Raw genomic sequence first — 20,548 nt, 5'->3', positions numbered from 1 at the left:
ATTAAGTTTCTCCTCCTACAGTTTCCACTCACAGAATTTAAATAAATAATAACCTTAAAAAAGAGCACTAGGAATACTAATAGTAATAAATAAAACAAAATTTGAAATATTCACCTCAGACAGGTCAACTACTTCAAAAATTATAGACATATTTTCTGTCAGTTCAAGAGCTTCGCCAGACGTTAAACAAAGCTTCTTGTTATCGTCGAGTACAGTGTTCAAATTTTCTACCCATCTCGAATCTATTGGTCCATCAAAAACAATCCACCTCCTTTTTGAAGCATCATTAGCACAGAGTCTCCTGCAAAAAAGTAACTTCTGTAACACAGTTATTTACTAACTGATGTTTTTTTCACTGTTTTACCAGTGCTGGAGCATTGTGTAAGTTACAGATAAAGACTGACGCTGGGAAATTTTCAATATTTAATAACAAAATACAAAGTATACTGCGTGTTCATAATTGGAATGTGTTAAATCCAAAAATATTGTTGACACTGGTAAAGGGGAAATTACAACTGTTACATAGGAAAAAATGCATAAAGATGTTTTGAATAAAATATCTCAAGCATTTAATTTAGCATACACATTATAGTGGTCCCTATTTATCAACTTCCACAAGGTATGACTCTGACTCCTTTATCTGTTTCAATGGACAACTAACTGATCAGTGTAATATTTTAGCTCACTTAAACAACTACTTGGCAACCTCCAACGATCATGAAGTTTTCGCCTAGAAGCTTGTTTTATTTGTTAAGTCAATATGAAAAAGCACCAAGTGCTGTCTATATGAATTACTTCCACTATTGTTATCATTATTATTATTTGATAAATTTATTTTGATGTGTCTATATCTTTAAAATGATATATGCTTGGTTTTCCTATTTTGTAAAGAAAAATGCATTTGTATTTCATGGCTGATTTTACAGTTATTGTTTTGAGTAGCTTCTGCTGTTGATGTGGAGGGATTGCTGTGATGTGGTATTCCTAAACTAAGAAAACAGCAACATCTTCTTCTGGAAGGTGATTAAACAAATTAGTGTAACAGTTTTACACCTCTCATTGACTACATTTGTTATCAAATCATTGGAGCCAAACAACATTGACAAGTGTTGAACACTTTCTTCTACAACCTAAAATTACTAAAACTAAGAAAGAAAGAAAGAAAGACCAGTGGGGATGATTAAGAAATGTTTCCTTTTTTGGCAAAAAGAATGAATACCTGTTAGAAGTATTGATCGCAGTGATGGTAAATTAATAAAACTCTATGATGAAACGATATGTTTACAGAAATATTTGGCTAGAACTGCAGACAAGAGAAAAGAGATTTTTTTGTATAAATAATGGACAAACTCCTTGATATACAGTAGCTCATTCAGATTATTTACAACAAATATAACAGGTCAGGATAAGACTTTCATATAGTACATATCTCTGGTCACGAAAACTGACAACGACTGCGAGAGCAGTGTGCTGACCACACGTTCCTCCATGTCTGCGTTCAGTGACACCCGTAGGATAAGGATGACACGGCGGTCGGTCAGTACTGTTAGTTCTTTTGAGACCTGCTTGGATGGAGTTTAGTTTAGTTCAGTTATAGTACATATCAAAGGTGGAGTATCGCATAGGAAAAATGATTTGCTAATGCTTCAATGTCAACAAGGACAACTGGTCTCTATGGAGGTCCATATCAACGTGAACCCCACCATCAGCTCTTACCAGCCGACATCGAAACTCTTGTGACCAGGCCAAGGTTTTGTAGTCGTCTAGAGTCCAAACAATGTTCTCACGAACCCAGTTGAGGCACTACAACCGATGTTGTGCTGTTGCCAAACGCACTTGCGTCGATCGTTTGCTGCCATCGTCCGTTAACGACAAATTCCGTCGCACTATCCTAATGCATACGTTTGTTGTACCCCCCCCCCCCGTTGATTTCTGCCGTTGTTTCACGCAGTGCTGCTTGTGCATTAACACTGACAACGCTACGCAGACACCGCCGCTCTCGGTCGTTAAGTGAAGGGCGTCAGTAACTGCATTTGCCGTGGTGAGAAGTAATACCTGAATTCTGGTATTCTCGGCGTACTCATGACACTGTTGATCTCGCGATAGTAAATTCCCTAACGATTTCCGAAATGGAATGTCCCATGCGTCTAGCGCCAAATACCATTACGCGTTGAAAGTCTGTTAATACTCGTTATGCGGCCATAATCACGCCATAAACCATTTCACAAGAATACCTTAAGTACAAATGAATGCTCCGCACAATGCACCGTCCTTTTATACCTTGTGTACACGATACTACCGCCATCTGTATATGTGCATATCGCTATCCAATGATTTTTGTCACCTCAGTGTATAGGTTATAAATCGTGATATATCTGCAATAGACGACATACGAGTAGAGCAGATTAAGAACTTCGGTCTTGTGCGTTGGCTACTTGATTTCATGAACAACTGGGTCCAGGTTTGCAAGATCCCCAAAGTCTCGCAGAAGGCTGTCCCTAACCCAGGCAAAGATCGCATGGGTCCCAAAAATTACAGGCCCCTTTTCTTGTTCTGTCACCTCTAAAAAGTCCTGGAGGGGCTCTTCTTATATCACAGCCAGTTGGTTTCAGAGAAGGAAAAATGTGTACATCACAGCTCTTCAACTTCACACAGCACATCAAGTATGGATTCGAGGAATGGCACGTCACAGGCGATGTGTTCATTGACCTCTCTGTGGCTTGCAATACTCTTAATCATCAGTTTCTTCTAACAAAAGTATGACATCAAAGACTTCAATTTCATGTTCATCATCATTGCACCCCTACCCAGAATTTACAGGAATTAAGTGACTAGTGTATGTAGGTGTGGTACCAACCCCCTCCAATGACCTACCAAGTCCTCATTGCTTCCAGGCCATGATGTGTTGTCGCTGTTATATGTGCCAAAGGTGGAAGTACTGGCTATTATGCAGGTGGTCGAAATGTTCAAGCTCATCAGTGATGTTCTTCTGTAGTGCATTAACGTCATTAGAAAATATTATGGGTTTTTGAAGAATCCTTCAATATCACTGGTAGGTCATTTATGTTCAGAGTTAACTGTTCACTCGATTATTTATCTTACAATAGTTTTCTGGTGAGATTCTGTGTGCCAGTTTAACATTTAAGGTGGTATTGGATACAAGACAGTAGTATGGCTGGCGACTCTAGCCCACTTTGTTTACAAATTATAGGGTTTTTTAACTTGTTTACATCATGTGACCAAGGTCATTGACCTCCATGACCAAAGCCACTTTATCAATAATGTCTTCAAACCATGCTGCCTTGTCGGCCGGTGTGGCCGTGCGGTTCTAGACACTTCAGTCTGGAACCGCGTGACCGCAGCGGTCGCAGGTTCGAATCCTGCCTCAGGCATGGATGTGTGTGATGTCCTTAAGTTAGTTAGGTTTAGGTAGTTCTAAGTTCTAGGGGACTGATGACCACAGATGTTAAGTCCCATAGTGCTCAGAGCCATTTGAACCATGCTGCCTTCCCTCCCTTCCGCATCCCTTCCCCATCCTCATCTCCCTCTCTCCAGTAAATCACAATGTAATATTAAACTGAAAGAACGAATCAAATATTCAATTATGCGAGTGAGAAAATTAAAAATGAAAAACAAGAAAATTAAAGATGGCAGTGAATGGTAAATTTCAATATCGCCTCCCTCACTTCTCCTCCAATCACACGTAGCATTTCAGTCACCACTAAAATGAAAGAGGCAATTAAAATGTAGCTCCATCCGGGCTGTGCTCAAAAGTATCTGAACGAACTGTATTATTTATTAAAAAAACACACGTAAATAAGGATATGAATGGCGTAAAATGACAAAAAATTGTCTACTATGTTTTTATTACTGACTTCAAAACATATTTTGTGGATGGGTTACTAGCCACATCAGTAAATTACATTGAAATCCTTATATCAGTTGCTATGCCATATTACAAAGAATATATAATGTACTCTCTATAAACGTTTGCTTATGCAGTGTAATTGAGGCATTCGTTATATGTATTTGTTGAAAAAGAGTTTTATTTTAAATACTATTCAGCAGAACTTCGAAAACACAAAATAAAATCAACTTCTGCTTTTATGCTACTGTTGAATGTCGATGATGCTTGTTAAATGTCACAATATTCTATGTCTGGAGAATTGCATCAACAACATAAACTTGTGCAATGTTAACATCAACCTGATGTTGAAAACATGATTGTGAACTCTAAAGTAAGAACCTGAAGACTATTTTCATGTATAAACGCATGTGGCCTGCTAAACATGCAAGTAAACTTCTTATGGAAGATGAGAATAAGTATAAAATGTACTCTCCATAAGTAGTTAAAAACCAGTGTTTACTTAGACAATACAAAGAGGTTGAAAAATCAGCCAGCCAGCTGCAATAGAAAGTTTATTTAGCCCTTGAACTGTTTCGATATTTGTAAAAATAGTGAGTGTTATCAAGATATGAGGAAACCAAGGTGAAACCATGTCCAGACGTTGTGGAGTCGGGCAGCCACTCCTCATCACAGATGTGATGTAGCAAGGCCCACTCTTTCTGAAGAAGATATTTTTATAAACACTGTAACTTATGTCAAGGGCTATATAAACCTTTGGTTTGCAACTGGTTGGCTGATTTTCTTCAATCTATTCAAATTTTTAAAATTGCTGAATTGCAGCCATGTTTAAGATTTTACAAAATATATTTAACACGTTAGTAATACATCGTTCTTGAAGATGAGTTTTACTTTGAAGTTAATATTTTCATGTTAAACTTCAAATATATACTTATAAGAATGTTTATTATAATAATTACTGCTTTTGACATTGAAAATACACTACTATCCATTCACAGTATCTCGAAACTGACATTTTGTATGTCATTTACCATGTAAATTGTTTCATACACAAAATAATTATTATTTCTGAGTTGCGCTACAGTCTCCACTAAGTATACAATTGAAAATATCATACAGCATACATTCTTTATCACAGTATGTAAAACGATATTGACAAGTGGAAGACTTTGCTTCAACAATTTCATATAAGCTTTCAAAATTAAAAACTAGCTATGTGTAGTTGAGATTAACTTTCATTTCATACTTTCCATTACATGAAATAAGATTCTGTGTTAAGAAAAGTGTAATGCACCACTTTACATAGAAAAATGCTTTTTTCGTATATATAATGTAAGAACTGTGAGTCTACATACTTGAATATGGTTGGAAACACTCCAGGGAGCTTTAGAAAGCCTGAGTCCCCAAAAATCTGTGGGATTGTCATTGATTTAGGGTTAATAACTTCATAATCTATTTCTTCCACAATATCACCACCTCTCTGAAGTTTAGGAAAAGCATTGGCGACAACCTGAAAGTGTAATACAGAATTCTTACGTTGAACTTGCTAGACTGATGAACCTTTAACTACAGCTGTTTTTTTAGTAAAAACTGAAACTGATCTTGCAATTTTTCTGTTATGTAACAACCATAACTAATTTCACTTTATTAGTTAACTCTTATGATCAGACCTGTGTTTCTTCTATATTTTTATTGCTTCATTTTTGCACTTACGTTTTCTGTTTATTTCAACTATGTATTAATTTTTTAAAATACAGTACATTGTTTGTTTAATACATTCAACAGAGTATGATAAAGTATAGATATGCTAATCATCATCTTGATTATAAATGAGATTAAAACAGTCATCATTAGGGTTATGTGTGTGAAATATTATATGTGCCCTGCCAGTGGTCTAACAGAACCCATGTTTATTTCATCCGTTTATTGCTTACCAAAAGGCTTGTTGGGTAAGAAGATTTCTCACCTTACAAGTAGTATGATAATCTTAGACTGAGAACACAGTGTCACAATTCCTGCTCAAGGCTCCGCACTAGGGCTAACTCCATTATTGTTCTTATTCATGAACATTAATTCTATGTTGATCTTATTTGGAGATGATATTTACTAATTTAAAGTAATGCTGTTAAAAAAAGAAGTTTAAAATACTAGAAGATTAAATTCAGTGAAAATAACAGCCACATGAAAGAAACAAATGTTGTTTAATAGATTTTCCGAAATCTGTACAATCATTTCAGTTATAATATGCTGACGTTTCCACTAAAATTAATACTGTTACAATATTTTGTGGGAAATATTTGGTATATATGACTACCTTCCTCCAATCAGATATGCTGTCTATGACCTTCAAAATTAAAATATTAGCTTCAACAGTTACAGATAAGAAAACTATATCTACTTCAGATGAAGGTCTGAACTGATAATAACCACTTTTTCTATTGTCAATAAATATGCAATCATATTCCACCTGCAATAACTGAATGCTAAGGAATTTTGTTTCCTGATGTAGTTGTGGCAAGTGTGAACGATCTCTACCAGTATAGTCTCGATTTTAGCTCTTTAAAAGTAAAGCAAAGTAACATATTGTGAAATAGTAAGAAGCTGTTAACTATCCACACTTATTTTCAAATATTAATAAGCCATTATTTTGCAAGTTCTTCATTTTCCATTACATATCTGTTACCGCTGTTATTGTATTCATTGTGATAGTAATTTTCAAAAAGCAGTTATTTACTGTTATTAAAAAACAAATTCATATACTGTATTAGTGGCTTTCAGTTTGTACTGTAACAATCTATTTAATAATCTTTTTTAATTTCACTTACTTGTCCTTTGTCTAAGATAACTCTTCACAAACTGAATACTTAGCATTCAAAAGAAAGAAATGAAATAAACAGACAGACAAAGTTGTCACAGTAAGAAATTATAGATCGTGTGTGTGTATGTGTGTGTGTGTGTGTGTGTGTGTGTGCGCGCGCGCGCGCGCGCGCGCTCTGTGGCAGAAGGGTCATAAGGCACATATTACCACGTTTTTGGCAAGTATTTGACATTTTGCTTTTGTAATGTTTAGATATTGAGCAAGCAGTAAAGGAAACAAAAGAAAAATTCGGGGTAGGTATTAAAATTCATGGAGAAGAAATAAAAACTTTGAGGTTCGCCGATGACATTGTAATTCTGTCAGAGACAGCAAAGGACTTGGAAGAGCAGTTGAATGGAATGGACAGTGTCTTGAAAGGAGGATATAAGATGAACATCAACAAAAGCAAAACAAGGATATTGGAATGTAGTCTAATTAAGTCGGGTGATGCTGAAGGAATTAGATTAGGAAATGAGGCACTTAAAGTAGTAAAGGAGTTTTGCTATTTGGGGAGCAAAATAACTGATGATGGTCGAAGTAGAGAGGATATAAAATGTAGGCTGGCAATGGCAAGGAAGGCGTTTCTGAAGAAGAGAAATTTGTTAACATCCAGTATTGATTTAAGTGTCAGGAAGTCATTTCTGAGAGTATTCGTATGGAGTGTAGCCATGTATGGAAATGAAACATGGACGATAAATAGTTTGGACAAGAAGAGAATAGAAGCTTTCGAAATGTGGTGCTACAGAAGAATGCTGAAGATTAGATGGGTAGATCACATAACTAACGAGGAAGTATTGAATAGGATTGGGGAGAGGAGAAGTTTGTGGCACAACTTGACCAGAAGAAGGGATCGGTTGGTAGGACATGTTCTGAGGCATCAAGGGATCACCAATTTAGTATTGGAGGGCAGCGTGGAGGGTAAAAATCGTAGAGGGAGACCAAGAGATGAATACACTAAGCAGATTCAGAAGGATGTAGGTTGCAGTAGGTACTGGGAGATGAAAAAGCTTTCACAGGATACAGTAGCATGGAGAGCTGCATCAAACCAGTCTCAGGACTGAAGACCACAACAACAACAACAACAACAATGTCTAGATGCAGTCAAGCCAGACAGATTCATGTCTTTCGTGCTTTGTCAATGCTCACAAAAATGTGAATTTTTTCTCATTGCAAACAGAACATTTTTAAAGTGGAATTTTATTGTGTATTCGGTAGAGTGGTTCCAGATTAGTATACACGGATACTGGTTTTAAAAGTATGTCCTCTAACATTAATCATATCTCAAAATAATGATTTGCCCTGTCTTCTATGGTATCTTATCCCTTCCCATGTGGCAGTGTGCACTGTGCTGTCTGTATGCTATTATTATGGAACAGTACTCTTCAGTCACTGCTGGAATAATGGTTGTTCTTCTTGGTTTCAGTCCTTTGCCTCAACGGAAATGGATTCATATGCTGCACAGAACACCGTTTGAAGTACGTGGGATTGTTCCAATAGACAGTGTCTTTCAATGTGCCCCACAAAAAGTAGTCATAAGGAGCCAGATTGGGAGGATATAGAGGCAAATCCATTCCTGCATCAGTAAATTTGCAATAATCCAACTAAATGACTATTCACGAGGTATTCATCAACAATGTGAAGCACCTGCTAGGTGCATTGTGGTCTAGCCCCATCGGTGCCTGGTTGACCCTCCGTCGCTATCTGAGTGGTAACAAATTGCTCCAAAGTTGTAACGTGATGTAAACTAGAGATTGTTTCCCGCATTAAAAAAAAGCCGATCACGGCCAGCCTCGGGCATGTGGTAACAGTGCAGTTGTACAGGGCTCCACGTCTTTAGGGGCCCTGTGCAAAGAGTTAGAAGGTAATTTTAAAACTATCACATGTAATGTTGGTTTCACAAATATACAGAATAAAAGTAAGGTGTTTCTGAAACAACTTTAGTTTTAATACGAATATAATATAATTGATGTATATATCTACTGTGACGCGACTATGTGTCACAGAAAACTATTTCTGCATCGGAGTCGAGGGAACCAAGGACTATGATAGGGATGCGCGAAAGTAATATCTATTGTTAACATATGGCTATTGCTCATTCGTAAATTAAGAAATGCGCGATTCATTGTCTCTCAGCGCCCCTCCGTGCCCTTGCAACTCATTGTTCTAGTTAACAATCAAGCAGTACATTCATGGGTTAGCGTGTGTCTCTCACAGAACAATTCAGTCCGTGTCCGGTTGGCACCGTTCCACGTGTTGCCTGTGCGTTCTATGTGAAGATACAGTATTTTACCTGTGCATTCAAGTTTAAAGTGCCAACAGGGAAATGCTTCGTGAGGGAGACATATTTAGGAAATACTATTCAAGTGTTCAGGTGTTCACAAGAAAAAGAAAAAGCTACATTATAAACAATTTTTGAACTCACAAAAAGGTGCTCTCCACAGTTTCTTCGAGCAACATCTTCACAAACTAAGAACAAAACTGAAGTATGCTTAAATGGCGACGGAATTAACAGTAGCTTCTCATCATGTGGTGCTTGAGATAGAAATGAAAATGAAGTATTGGAATGCGAACCTCCTGCTGTGCCACATTTAGGTAGGCTTACAAGTAGCATTCGTGAAATGGTCACAAATCCGGACCCAGGCGCTTGTTCTAATACGTTAACATCCTCCATAACAGACGGAATTGTACAGAAAGACCCTACTGAAATTGTAAATCCCTTAAATGAGAACAGAAGAACATTTTCAACTATTTTTATCTAAGAACTTCACTCAATGGAGAAGAAAAGGATGAAAAATGACTTGTGTATTCGAACCCTATCGACAAAATTTTTTGTTACTGTTTTAAAATTATCGATTTCCTTCAAACAAGTTGTCAAGTGGTGTACTCATGCAGAAGAGCTCCACAGAGAAGTTTTGCACAGGGCCCAGAGACAGCTCTGGGGCCAATAACGCCTCTGCTGCATACCACATCCCCAACAGATATTTCGCTTCACACAAATGGGCATTTTCGGGAAGCCGAAAATCGACAGTTTTGTTTATCCACGACTCCATTTATCTGTGAACTCGGTGCAGGCAACATCAAATCTTTCATTATCAATCACTGTGAGAAACTGGTTCGCTAATTCAGGCCTTTGTTGCACATCTAGTACAGGCATTGCTTGTTAGCTTTGGATTTTGAATGGAAACATGTATAGGCTCTGTCTCAGTATTTTCTGCGAGCAGGAACGCTTCGAACCACTCTCTGCTGAAATTCTTCAGACAAATGTCTTTCCATTTTGCTGAATAATTCCAAAAACCGTGGAGACAATTTCGTAAGTGACTACAGTTTGCCTGGGGCCGACATTCCCTGATAGATGATCATCCACGCTGACTATCCGTTGGAATTGGTGAAAGGCTTGCGAATGGTTTCCACATCGGATCCTTATGGATCATTAAATCTTATTTGAAAACTGTACCTAGTTGCCACAGGACTGTGTTTCACCTTGCGGTTTTATAGTACCAGAAGACACATTGCTCAGTGGAATAAATGATTTAAACCTTTTCCTTCCATCCTTCCATACGCTGACTTCCTTTCACGTTTCAGCGGTGGAGCTGATCTATCTGAGCTGAGTCGCAGTATTTCTGCGCACTACCAACTGCAATTATAGCGGCGTCTATTTCCCTACTGCCTTATAACTTTTTTAAATCCTTACAGCTTTCACAATAAACATAGTGTTTGGTGCACTTGTCTATCGAGCTTAGTTTTGGAGATATTTAATTTTGAAATCAGAAACTCTTCACTGTACACTCTGTGTTAGTCAATGCGAGATAAATAAATGAATGGTTCAGGGCTATCTAATAAAATAATTTTTTTGTACACGATTTTGTCTTGATACAAAATACGATGACTGATGTTTTCACTACTTGTGAAACATACACAAAAATACATATACACGCTCAGCTTTAAATATTTTATTGTCTTTGAATAACGTTCTTGTTCCATAGCAGTCTTCCACACAGGAAATATATTTCTTCCTAAAGAAAATTATTCTGTTTGAGAACGCTGTGAAAATTGACAAACATATCAAATCTTTGAATACTTGCAGTTTGTTTTCTACATCTACATGTACATACATACTCCGCAAGTCACTATATGGCGCACGGCGGAAGGTACTAGGTACCACTACTAGTTATTTCCTTTACTGTTTCAAATACAGCGCGGGGAAAACGACAGTCGTTAAGCGCCAGTACGAGTCCTAATTTCTCTCATCTTATTTTCGTGGTTCTTACGTGAAATGTACATTGGCGGCAGTAGAATCGTTTTGCAGTTGGCTTCAAATGCCGTTCCTCTAAATTTTCGTAATAGCGCCTTTTACATTGGAACCAATTTTAAAGTTCATAATATCAGGTTTTTCGGAAATTTACATGCTGCGGGTGTGTCAAGTTTAAGGTAACTAGGTTATGTGATCGTCTCCTAAGTGTTAAGTATCACAAAATCGCATAGCAAATAGAGAAAGTGCATGGATTATTTCTCTCGGATCCATTTATGTCAAAATTTAGCTGTTGTACTTAATCGTGTTATAAGGAAAAGAACAACGTTATTGTCCTAGGAATGAAGAGACACTGAGCAGCACACTCGAGAGACTGTGAGGAGTATGAACAAATATCAAAATGAAGTCATCCTGGGAGACTGGCCTTCCACTATTAAGACTACTGTAAACTACATTTGCCTAATATGTCATTTTGTAAGGTCCACAAACTATGTGAAAGTATTCAATGATGTAAACTACTTGTACCATGAGACTTTTTCATGTTTCAAAAGGTAGCTTTAATTTCAAATTAGAACCACTAAATACTTTATACCCTGCTGCAAAGTCTCAATACAAATACCGGTGAGTTTGATTTTATTTTTAATTTGAAGCTGGCACTAAAAAAATTACAAAGCAGCTCACACTCTGCAACACAGTGACGTATTCAGACTGCAAACTGCTATATTACCGGAATTTTAAACTATTATTCGGCTGAATGGTAAGGAATTTCATGCAGGGACGTTAATTTACGGTGTGAAAGTCGTATCCGTTTCTGTGATTGGTTCTAAATTGTTCAAAATTTGGTAGTGATTACCTTTAATAACATTCAGAGTCCAAAAACACCTTGGTATCAGTTACAAGCCTGTTTTGCTATTAGCTCTCATGCATTTAAAATAGTAAAGTTTGAGTTCTAAATCATTATGCCTGATGATTTTTATTTTCTTCTTATTTTAAACATTTGATATATTAGATCCATTATTTTTGTAGGTCATGGGCAAATGTTAACCGAGTTCTGAAAATCTAGGGTAGAATATTTAACATACCCAAAATAATTAGTTCTCTATCAGTACAGATTTGTGAAGTGATACTTTGCTTTTTGCTAGTGAAGTAAAGCACCACACTTACTTTGTTCACAATGTAAAATCTTGTTGGTCTCACAACGGAAGGCCATACAAACTTCGTGATATAACCCCAGTCTCATTGTTTGTTTTATAATCACAATGAAATACATGACTAAACTGAAAAGACAGTTTGTGTACAGGTATATCAGCTACTAAAAATTAATTTTGAAATTTAAATTTTTGGTCATATAATAATACTTAAAATTCATGTTTCTACCTTCTTAAAGTTAGAATTTTTGCAAAGAATTAATGTAATGCTTCTATGACAGTGTACTTCAGGATTATGGTAATATTTGATAGTGCTGCTGCAGTTCTTAATTGTAGGTCATCCTTCATGGGATATATTACTTTGAATCTAACTGTAAACCATAAATACCCCCAGTCTTAATTTAATTTATACTGAACTGTCTTCGGGGAAAAAAGATTCACATAGTTTCAGTAATTTATGTATGGTGGATTAAACATTGCTTTTTCCCACATGTTCTCCCTTAATATCATGATCTAACAATATTTACCTTTATGAGACACAATATATAGCAGGTGCCCTTCTAAGAGTCGCCAAGCGCATATTCCCTGATGTTTCGGCAGAAATTTGCAATTTAATTTGTGCAAGGTGTAGTTTGAGTCAGACCAAAAAAAAAAAAAAACGCTGCTTATCACGTCTTTCGTCTGAGACGAAATGTCGAAGGAAAACATCAGTTTGTATCCCGTTACAAACAAAATGATTTTCAAAGCGGAATCTTACGTGCCCAATCGGCAGAGTGTTCTCAGATTAATCTAGTGCGGTATTTTTTATCGATATATATTAACGGGGACAGTAACACACATAGAATAGGGTAGTGAGGCAGTGAGCCTTGACCAGCCGGTGGTGAAGTATCAGTGCAGCAGCAGTACAGTAGGGAGTCGCATATTTAGCTTTCATATTTGTTTTGTAGTTTGATTCTTAATTTCTTTCCGAGTGTTTGTGCGCTTGCATATTTAATTACATAAAATCCTTGCGTATTCTCGTATTTGAGAGGAGTAATATTGCTTATTGATAGCTGTATAGTATAAATTCGCGGAGTCGTTAGTCAGTTTTTGTTTTGGACAGCCAGTGCTTTCTGTTTATTTCGTAGAGTCAGTTAGCAGCAGACAGAGGCCAGTGCAGTTTCATCTGTGCTTGCAGAGTGACGTGTGCGAGCAGCAGTAGCAGAGACTAGTCGTATATTCAGTTTTTCATATTAGTTCCGCAGGTTTAATTCAAATTACTTTGTGTGTTTGTGTGCTTGCGTGGTGAAATTTTTCGGATCTTTGCGTATTTTCGAATTAGAAAGGGGTAGTATCAAATTTTAATAACGGTAGTAGACCGAGCGAGGTGACGCAGTGGTAGCACACTGGACTCGCATTCGGGAGGACGAGGGTTCAATCCCGCGTCCGGCCATCCTGATTTAGGTTTTCCGTGATTTCCCTAAATCGCTCCAGGCAAATGCTGGGATGGTTCCTTTGAAAGGGCACGGCCGACTTCTTTTCCCATCCTTCCCTAATCCGATGAGACCGATTACCTCGCTGTTTGGTCTCTTCCCCCAAACAATTCAATCTAATCCAACTAATAACGGTAGAGTGTAACGTCGCGTAGGTGGTTGTCGTTTGTACTAACACAGGGATAGGATCGCATTGTAATATCTGTATAGTGGCGTAGTCGTGGTCATTTGATTGCTTGGTTCGTAAGTAATTGTTCATATATCGCAGCTCAATCTGGCGCTAGTGACGCAACTGTGCAGTCGCATATTGCTGCTTTATTTGTCGCAACTCTATACGGCCAGATCTTAGCAGTAGGGTGTGTGCGTGCTGTGTGCAGGCGCAGGAGTAACTGGCCGCGGTTCGCCAGCAGCTGAGCGTGCTGTTGGCCACGTTCAGCCGCCTTCAGGTTGCTGCCTCGAGGTGCAGCGACGGCGGAGGGTCTGGCGCGTCGCTTGAGACACCCCAGGTGTCGCTTGCTGCGTCCGCTTAGTCAACCGCCGAGGCACCTTCTAGTGTTCCCTGCGCGTTGGGACCGCCCTCACCTCAGGGTGAGTGGCAGACTGCAACGCCTCGCCCGTTCATCCTGTCAGTGGGTAGGTGTCCGCTCCTTCAGCAGGGCCCGAACAGGCACACGGGGGCAAAGGCTTGCTGGTTATTGGGAGATCCAACATTAGGCGGGTGATGGTGCCCCTTAGGGAAATAGCGTACAGGGCTGGAAAGAATTCCAACGTGCACTCGGTTTGTCTGCCGGCGGGCCTCATCCAAGATGTGGAGGCGGCCTTGCTGCGGCTATCGAGCCGACGGGGTTCAGTCGTCTGCAAGTAGTTGCTCACGTCAGCACCAATGATGCCTGTCGCTTGGGTTCTGAGGCGATCCTCAGTTCGTACAGGCGGCTGGCGGATTTGGTGAAGACCGCTGGCCTCGCCGGGGTGCAAGCAGATTTCTTTATTTGCAGCATCGTTCCCAGAGTGGATCGGGGTCCTTTGGTTTGGAGCCGAGTGGAGGGTCACAACCAGAGGCTTCGTCGACTCTGTGACGGTCTTGGCTGCAGATTTCTAGACTTGCGCTATTGGGTGGGGTATTGTAGGACGCCCTTAGATAGGTCAGGAGTGCACTACACAATGGAAGTGGCTACTCGGGTAGAAGAATACTTGTGGCGTGCACATGGAGGTTTTTTAGGTTAGGCAGTAGTGCGAGGTGCCCTAATGAACACTCACCAGTCGACGTGCAGGCAGGGAAATTAGGACGCGCTCAGTGTACAGACACTTCAGCTATCAAAATATTAGCAGAAAATTTTCAGAGTGTTCGGAATAAAGTTCCTGAATTTACTGCCCTCCAGGAAGCGTGTGGCGCGCAAATTATTCTTGGGACTGAGACTTGGCTGAACCCTGAGATAGGAAGTTCTGAAATATTTAGTGAGGGTTGGAGCGTGCATCGGAAAGACTGATTAGACATCGTAGAAGGTGGTGTCTTCATTGTAGTTGACAAAAATATTGTGTCTACTGAGGTGGAAGTAGAGTGTGATTGTGAAGTTATCTGGACACGTTTAACAGGGCTAGGAGAAATGAAGTTAATGGTTGGGTGTTATTACCGGCCACCAGGTTCCACCGTGACAGTTCTAGAATCATTCAAAGGGAGTCTACACTCTGTATCGCAGAAGTACCCGGATCATGCTATATTAGTCGGAGGCGACTTCAACCTACCTAGTATAGACTGGGATGTCTATGGATTCATTACAGGTGGTACAGACAAGCCGTCGTGTGAATTACTTCTGAACACATTATCCAAAAACTGTCTTGAGCAGCTAAATCGACAGCCAATGCGTAATGGAAATATTTTAGATCTGGTAGCCACGAACAGACTAGACCTCATCGACGGTGTCAGTGTTGAGACAGGGATTAGTGATCATGATGTTGTCATTACGACTATGGTTACGAAAGTTAAAAAGTCGGTCAAGAAGGCTAGGAGAATATTCTTACTAGAAAGAGCAGATAAGCAGTTGTTAGCATCCCACTTAGTAAATGAATCGACTTCATTTACTTCCGGTACGATGGACGTGGAAGAATTATGGGCAAATTTTAAATACATTGTAAATCACGCATTGGAGAAGTATGTGCCGAAAAAGTGGGTTTCGAACGGAAAAGACGCACTGTGGTTTAACAGCGCAATTCGGAGAATGCTCAGGAAGCAAACACAGTTGCACTCGCGGTACAAGAAAGATCGGGAGAATGAGGACAGGCAAAAGTTAGTAGAGATTCGTGCTGCTGTAAAAAGAGCGATGCGCGAAACGTACAACCACTACCACCGTCATACCCTAGCAAAAGATGTTGCTGAAAACCCAAGGAAATTCTGGTCTTACGTAAAATCGGTAAGCGGGTCGAAGGCTTACATCCAGTCACTCACTGATCAGCCTGGCCTGGCATCGGAAGACAGCAAAACGAAAGCTGAAATTTTAAATTTAGCATTTGAGAAATCTTTCACGCAGGAGGATCGTACAAACATACCGCCGTTTGAGTCTCCTACAGATTCCCGTATGGAGGACATAGTGATAGACATCCCTGGGGTTGTGAAGCAGCTGAATGGGTTGAAAATAAATAAATCACCAGGTCCTGATGGGATTCCAATTCGGTTTTACAGAGAGTACTCTACTGCATTGGCTCCTTACTTAGCTTGCATTTATCGCGAATCTCTTGCCCAACGCAAAGTCCCGAGCGACTGGAAAAAAGCCCAGGTGCCGCCTGTATATAAGAAGGGTAGAAGGACGGATCCTCAAAATTACAGACCAATATCCTTAACATCGGTTTGTTGCAGGATTCTCGAACATATTCTCAGTTCGAATATAATGAATTTCCTTGAAACAGAGAAGTTGCTGTCCATGCATCAGCACGGCTTTAGAAAGCACTGCTCCTGCGAAACGCAATTCGCAATTTTTTCACATGATATCTTGCGAACCATGGATGAAGGGTATCAGGCGGATGCCATATTCCTTGACTTCCGGAAGGCGTTTGACTCGGTGCCCCACTGCAGACACCTAACTAAGGTACGAGCATATGGGGATTGGTTCCCAAATATGTGAGTGGCTCGAAGACTTCTTGATTGATAGAACCCAGTACGTTGTCCTCGATGGTGAGTGTTCATCGGAGGTGAGGGTATCACCTGGAGTGCCCCAGGGAAGTGTGGTAGGTCCGCTGTTGTTTTCTATCTACATAAATGATCTTTTGGATAGGGTGGATAGCAATGTGCGGCTGTTTGCTGATGATGCTGTGGTGTACGGGAAGGTGTCGTCGTTGAGTGACTGTAGGAGGATACAAGATGACATGGACAGGATTTGTGATTGGTGTAAAGAATGGCAGCTAACTCTAAATATAGATAATTGTAAATTAGTGCAGATAAATAGGAAAAAGAATCCCGTAATGTTTGAATACTCCATTAGTAGTGTAGCACTTGACACAGTCACGTCGATTAAATACTTGGGCGTAACATTGCAGAGCGATATGAAGTGGGACAAGTATGTAATGGCAGTTGTGGGGAAGGCGGATAGTCGTCTTCGGTTCATTGGTGGAATTTTGGGAAGATGTGGTTCATCTGTAAAGGAAACCGCTTATAAAACACTTATACGACCTATTCTTGAGTACTGCTCGAGCGTTTGGGATCCCCATCAGGTCGGATTGGGGGAGGACATAGAAGCAATTCAGAGGCGGGCTGCTAGAGTTGTTACTAGTAGGTTTGATTATCACGCGAGTGTGACGGAAATGCTTCAGGAACTCGGGCGGGAATCTCTGGAGGAAAGGAGGCGTTCTTTGCGTGAATCGCTACTGAGGAAATTTAGAGAACCTGCATTTGAGGCTGACTGCAGTAAAATTTTACTGCCGCCAACTTATATTTCGCGGAAAGACCACAAATACAAGATAAGAGAGATTAGGGCTCGTACAGAGGCATATAGGCAGTCATTTTTCCCTCGTTCTGTTTGGGAGTGGAGCAGCGAGAGAAGATGCTAGTTGTGTTACGATGTACCCTCCGCCACGCACCGTATGGTGGATTGCGGAGTATGTATGTAGATGTAGGCGGAGGTAAAAGTACTCTAATTTTGGTTTTACTAAATATTTAAGAGAAACTTGGAACAAAATTATATTAATTACACATGCAACACATAGTTTGATATATTGGTAACATTGTGTGGAAGTTTCTGTGCCATCCAATAATTATTATAGGAATAATAAAAGTTTTCCTAAAACATACATTAGCGTTCTGTTGCCCATGCTGTGGGGTAAAAGTATACAGGCCTGGGGCAAGAGTGTGCAGTGCGGCTTTTACCCCAACCACAAAAAATAGAAAGATTGAAACGTCCCCTTAGAAAAATTATACATGAGTGTGCTTAAACTGACACACAATATTTTTAGCGCAACGCAGTCTGACTTTCAATAATCCCTACAAAAGAATGGCCCTGTCTAACATTAACCTATACCTTTCACAAATCACTTACCTCACAAAAATATTCGTTACTCGAACTATTGCACTACAGCGAGCGCCACTACTGCCAGCTAAATAAAAGATTCAAACTACTGAAGGCACTAACTACTGATAGGCATAGTTGGCAAATGAAAGATTTTGATAGAGAACAAACAATGTATTTACCTTAATAGTGTTCAAAAGTCATAATATATATAGCAGTTCATGACATCCATTCTTACAAATGTACTGTTTCAGATGGACACACGTCCAGATCATACGCTCTCAAAAATCTGCCATCTCACTTCCCCACATCCACCACTGCTGGCGGCTCACCTCCAACTGCGCTAAGCTACGCGCTGTTACCATCCAGCTGCCCAACACTACAATAGCGAATATTACAACAATGCCAACCAGCCACAGACTGCTCATAGCACAGTCAGTGATTTTCATACAGAGCGCTACGTGGCGTTACCAATAAAAGAACCTAAACAGCTTACTTACAAGAGTTGTAAATAAATACGTGGAAAACCAAATTTGGTACTCTTTATCTAAAAATGCACATGTACATAATATTATTATAACTAAGAACAGCCTTTTACGCATTGTAATTTCACGAACTGAACCTAGTTGACCAGCAAGGGTTACTCCGCCCAACTTTGAATGCTGACGTAACGAAGGCGGACAATGAAACAAAATACATATTCCTCTTGTAGAATAACGGAAAGTAACATAAAACAGCCATTTTGAAATTAAGATACTTTAACACGATGAAACGGAAATGGGAATGGTTGCCTATCCAAACTCGCATTTCAACGAAAATTTCAGTAAACTGGTAAGCCGGACAGATCGTCGGCAAAACTAATTTAGACACAAACCTTCCAGAGCATTTATGGATTGGTCTTGATAGTCTTTTAAAAATGTCTTTAATTTCGATATAACCGCCTTTAAAAATCTGCATCGTAACGATGACTGAAGCAATGAAGCACTTTTAATAGGTAAAGGTGAAGCAAAGTTTTAGTGTTCCGTGGACTTTTACAACTTCTGTCCTTATAACAGAACTATCTTCTACATCAGCTTCGTCCTCTGAAAAATTTGTGACCAGGTCAGAGCTATTGTTTGCAGAAATATCTTTGCCTCTGATTCCGACGAAGACAAAGCAAGAGTTTGTTTCTTTGAAGGTTTTTTAACAGTAGAAAATGTCTACTTCTTTCTACTACTTCTAGCAAAGTTTTCTTTTCAGCATATTCCGCCTCCCATATTGCCTTATGAGGCCTTGAAGTTAACCACTCTGGTGAACACCCCTTCCTACGTTTCCGTTTTTTTTCTTTTTTTTTAAGTTTGGGAAGCGGAATTATTCGCCTGGTGATACCAAGGGTGCAACTGATGAAGCATTGGCAGAAAAGGAGGATGTGCTGGGAGAGGAACTAGCTCTGCAGTTAGCTGATGAAAGATGAGCAGACGACTCACTAACGATGGGAGATCCTGGTTCAGAAGTAATAAACTGTGGATCCTGCTGGGCATTATTTCCGGCGTCGTGCTTCTTGTCTTCTAGAGTGATTTCCTTATCCTTGGTGATTCACCCTCTTCATTTCCACCAATGACTATGAATTGTCATTCATCAGCTCGTAAGAGCCATTGTCAAAATTTCTATTAGTCACTTCTGACGCCGCAAAATAGGCATCTGAAAATTTGTTTCGATTGACAGAAAAAATTCGCATGGCACTGAAACCTGTTTCGACATTTTCAACAGTAACCGCCTTTTCAAATGCCACTTTCATCCGTTCAGCTACGTTATACAAGCTCAAGACTTGCCTGGGATGACGCACCTTCCACGAATCTACTGCCGTTTCGTAAAATGCCTTGAAAGACCTGGAAACGTTGCCGTCAAGTGGCTGTGTCTTGGCTGCTATGAGGTGAAAAATCTTAGCATATGTTTGTGGCTATTTTTGGCGAAGGAAATAACCTCCAAGCTTGTGTGGGAGATATGGTTATCCAAGATTAATAAAATGGGTTTGTTACCTTTGAGGTTCGTAAACTTTTTGAAATGATTAAGCCATGTAATAAACTCTATTACTGTTATGTAGCCTTTATCGGATATAGCCATAACACATCCCTTTGACCTCTATTTATCACTAAGGGATAACGTCGCTTCCGTGCAGAAATGAAGGATAGCACATGGTGTGCAACAGTGACTATTTGCTTCTGTTCTGCAGCCACTAATTTTCCCCCCTTCTCTCTTTCGTGTAGGAGCTACATGTTAAAGGAGCTTATTAGGGACAGTCTGAACGTCTGTCATGTCCATGTTGTAAACACGATCGGGAGGAAACCCATATTTCTAGAAGACTGCTTCCAGATTGTCAAATTATTTCTTTCATTGTGTCTTGTTAAGCCCCATCATGCGTGCTACGTACTTTTCCAGGTCGTTCTGTGGGACAATTTATTTCTTTTCATAAACTCACGGGTGA

General features: G+C 39.6%; 1 protein-coding gene across 1 annotated transcript in view; it reads right to left on the bottom strand.

Moving 5' to 3' along the window:
* Positions 1-20,548, bottom strand: part of LOC124722185 (dynein axonemal heavy chain 7-like) — a 913,348-nt gene that overhangs the window by 881,399 nt on the left and 11,401 nt on the right. The window contains exons 3-4 of the mRNA XM_047247384.1: positions 5,221-5,375; positions 115-301 (exon numbers count right to left, since the gene is read on the bottom strand). Of these exons, the coding sequence (XP_047103340.1) occupies positions 115-301; positions 5,221-5,375 (342 nt within the window). The remainder of the gene's footprint in view (positions 1-114; positions 302-5,220; positions 5,376-20,548) is intronic.

This window comes from Schistocerca piceifrons, chromosome X, assembly GCF_021461385.2.
Source record: "Schistocerca piceifrons isolate TAMUIC-IGC-003096 chromosome X, iqSchPice1.1, whole genome shotgun sequence".
In the NCBI taxonomy this organism is placed as follows: Eukaryota; Metazoa; Arthropoda; class Insecta; order Orthoptera; family Acrididae; genus Schistocerca; species Schistocerca piceifrons.
Note: the sequence above shows the minus strand (reverse complement) of the source record. Positions and strands in the feature narration are given on the sequence as shown.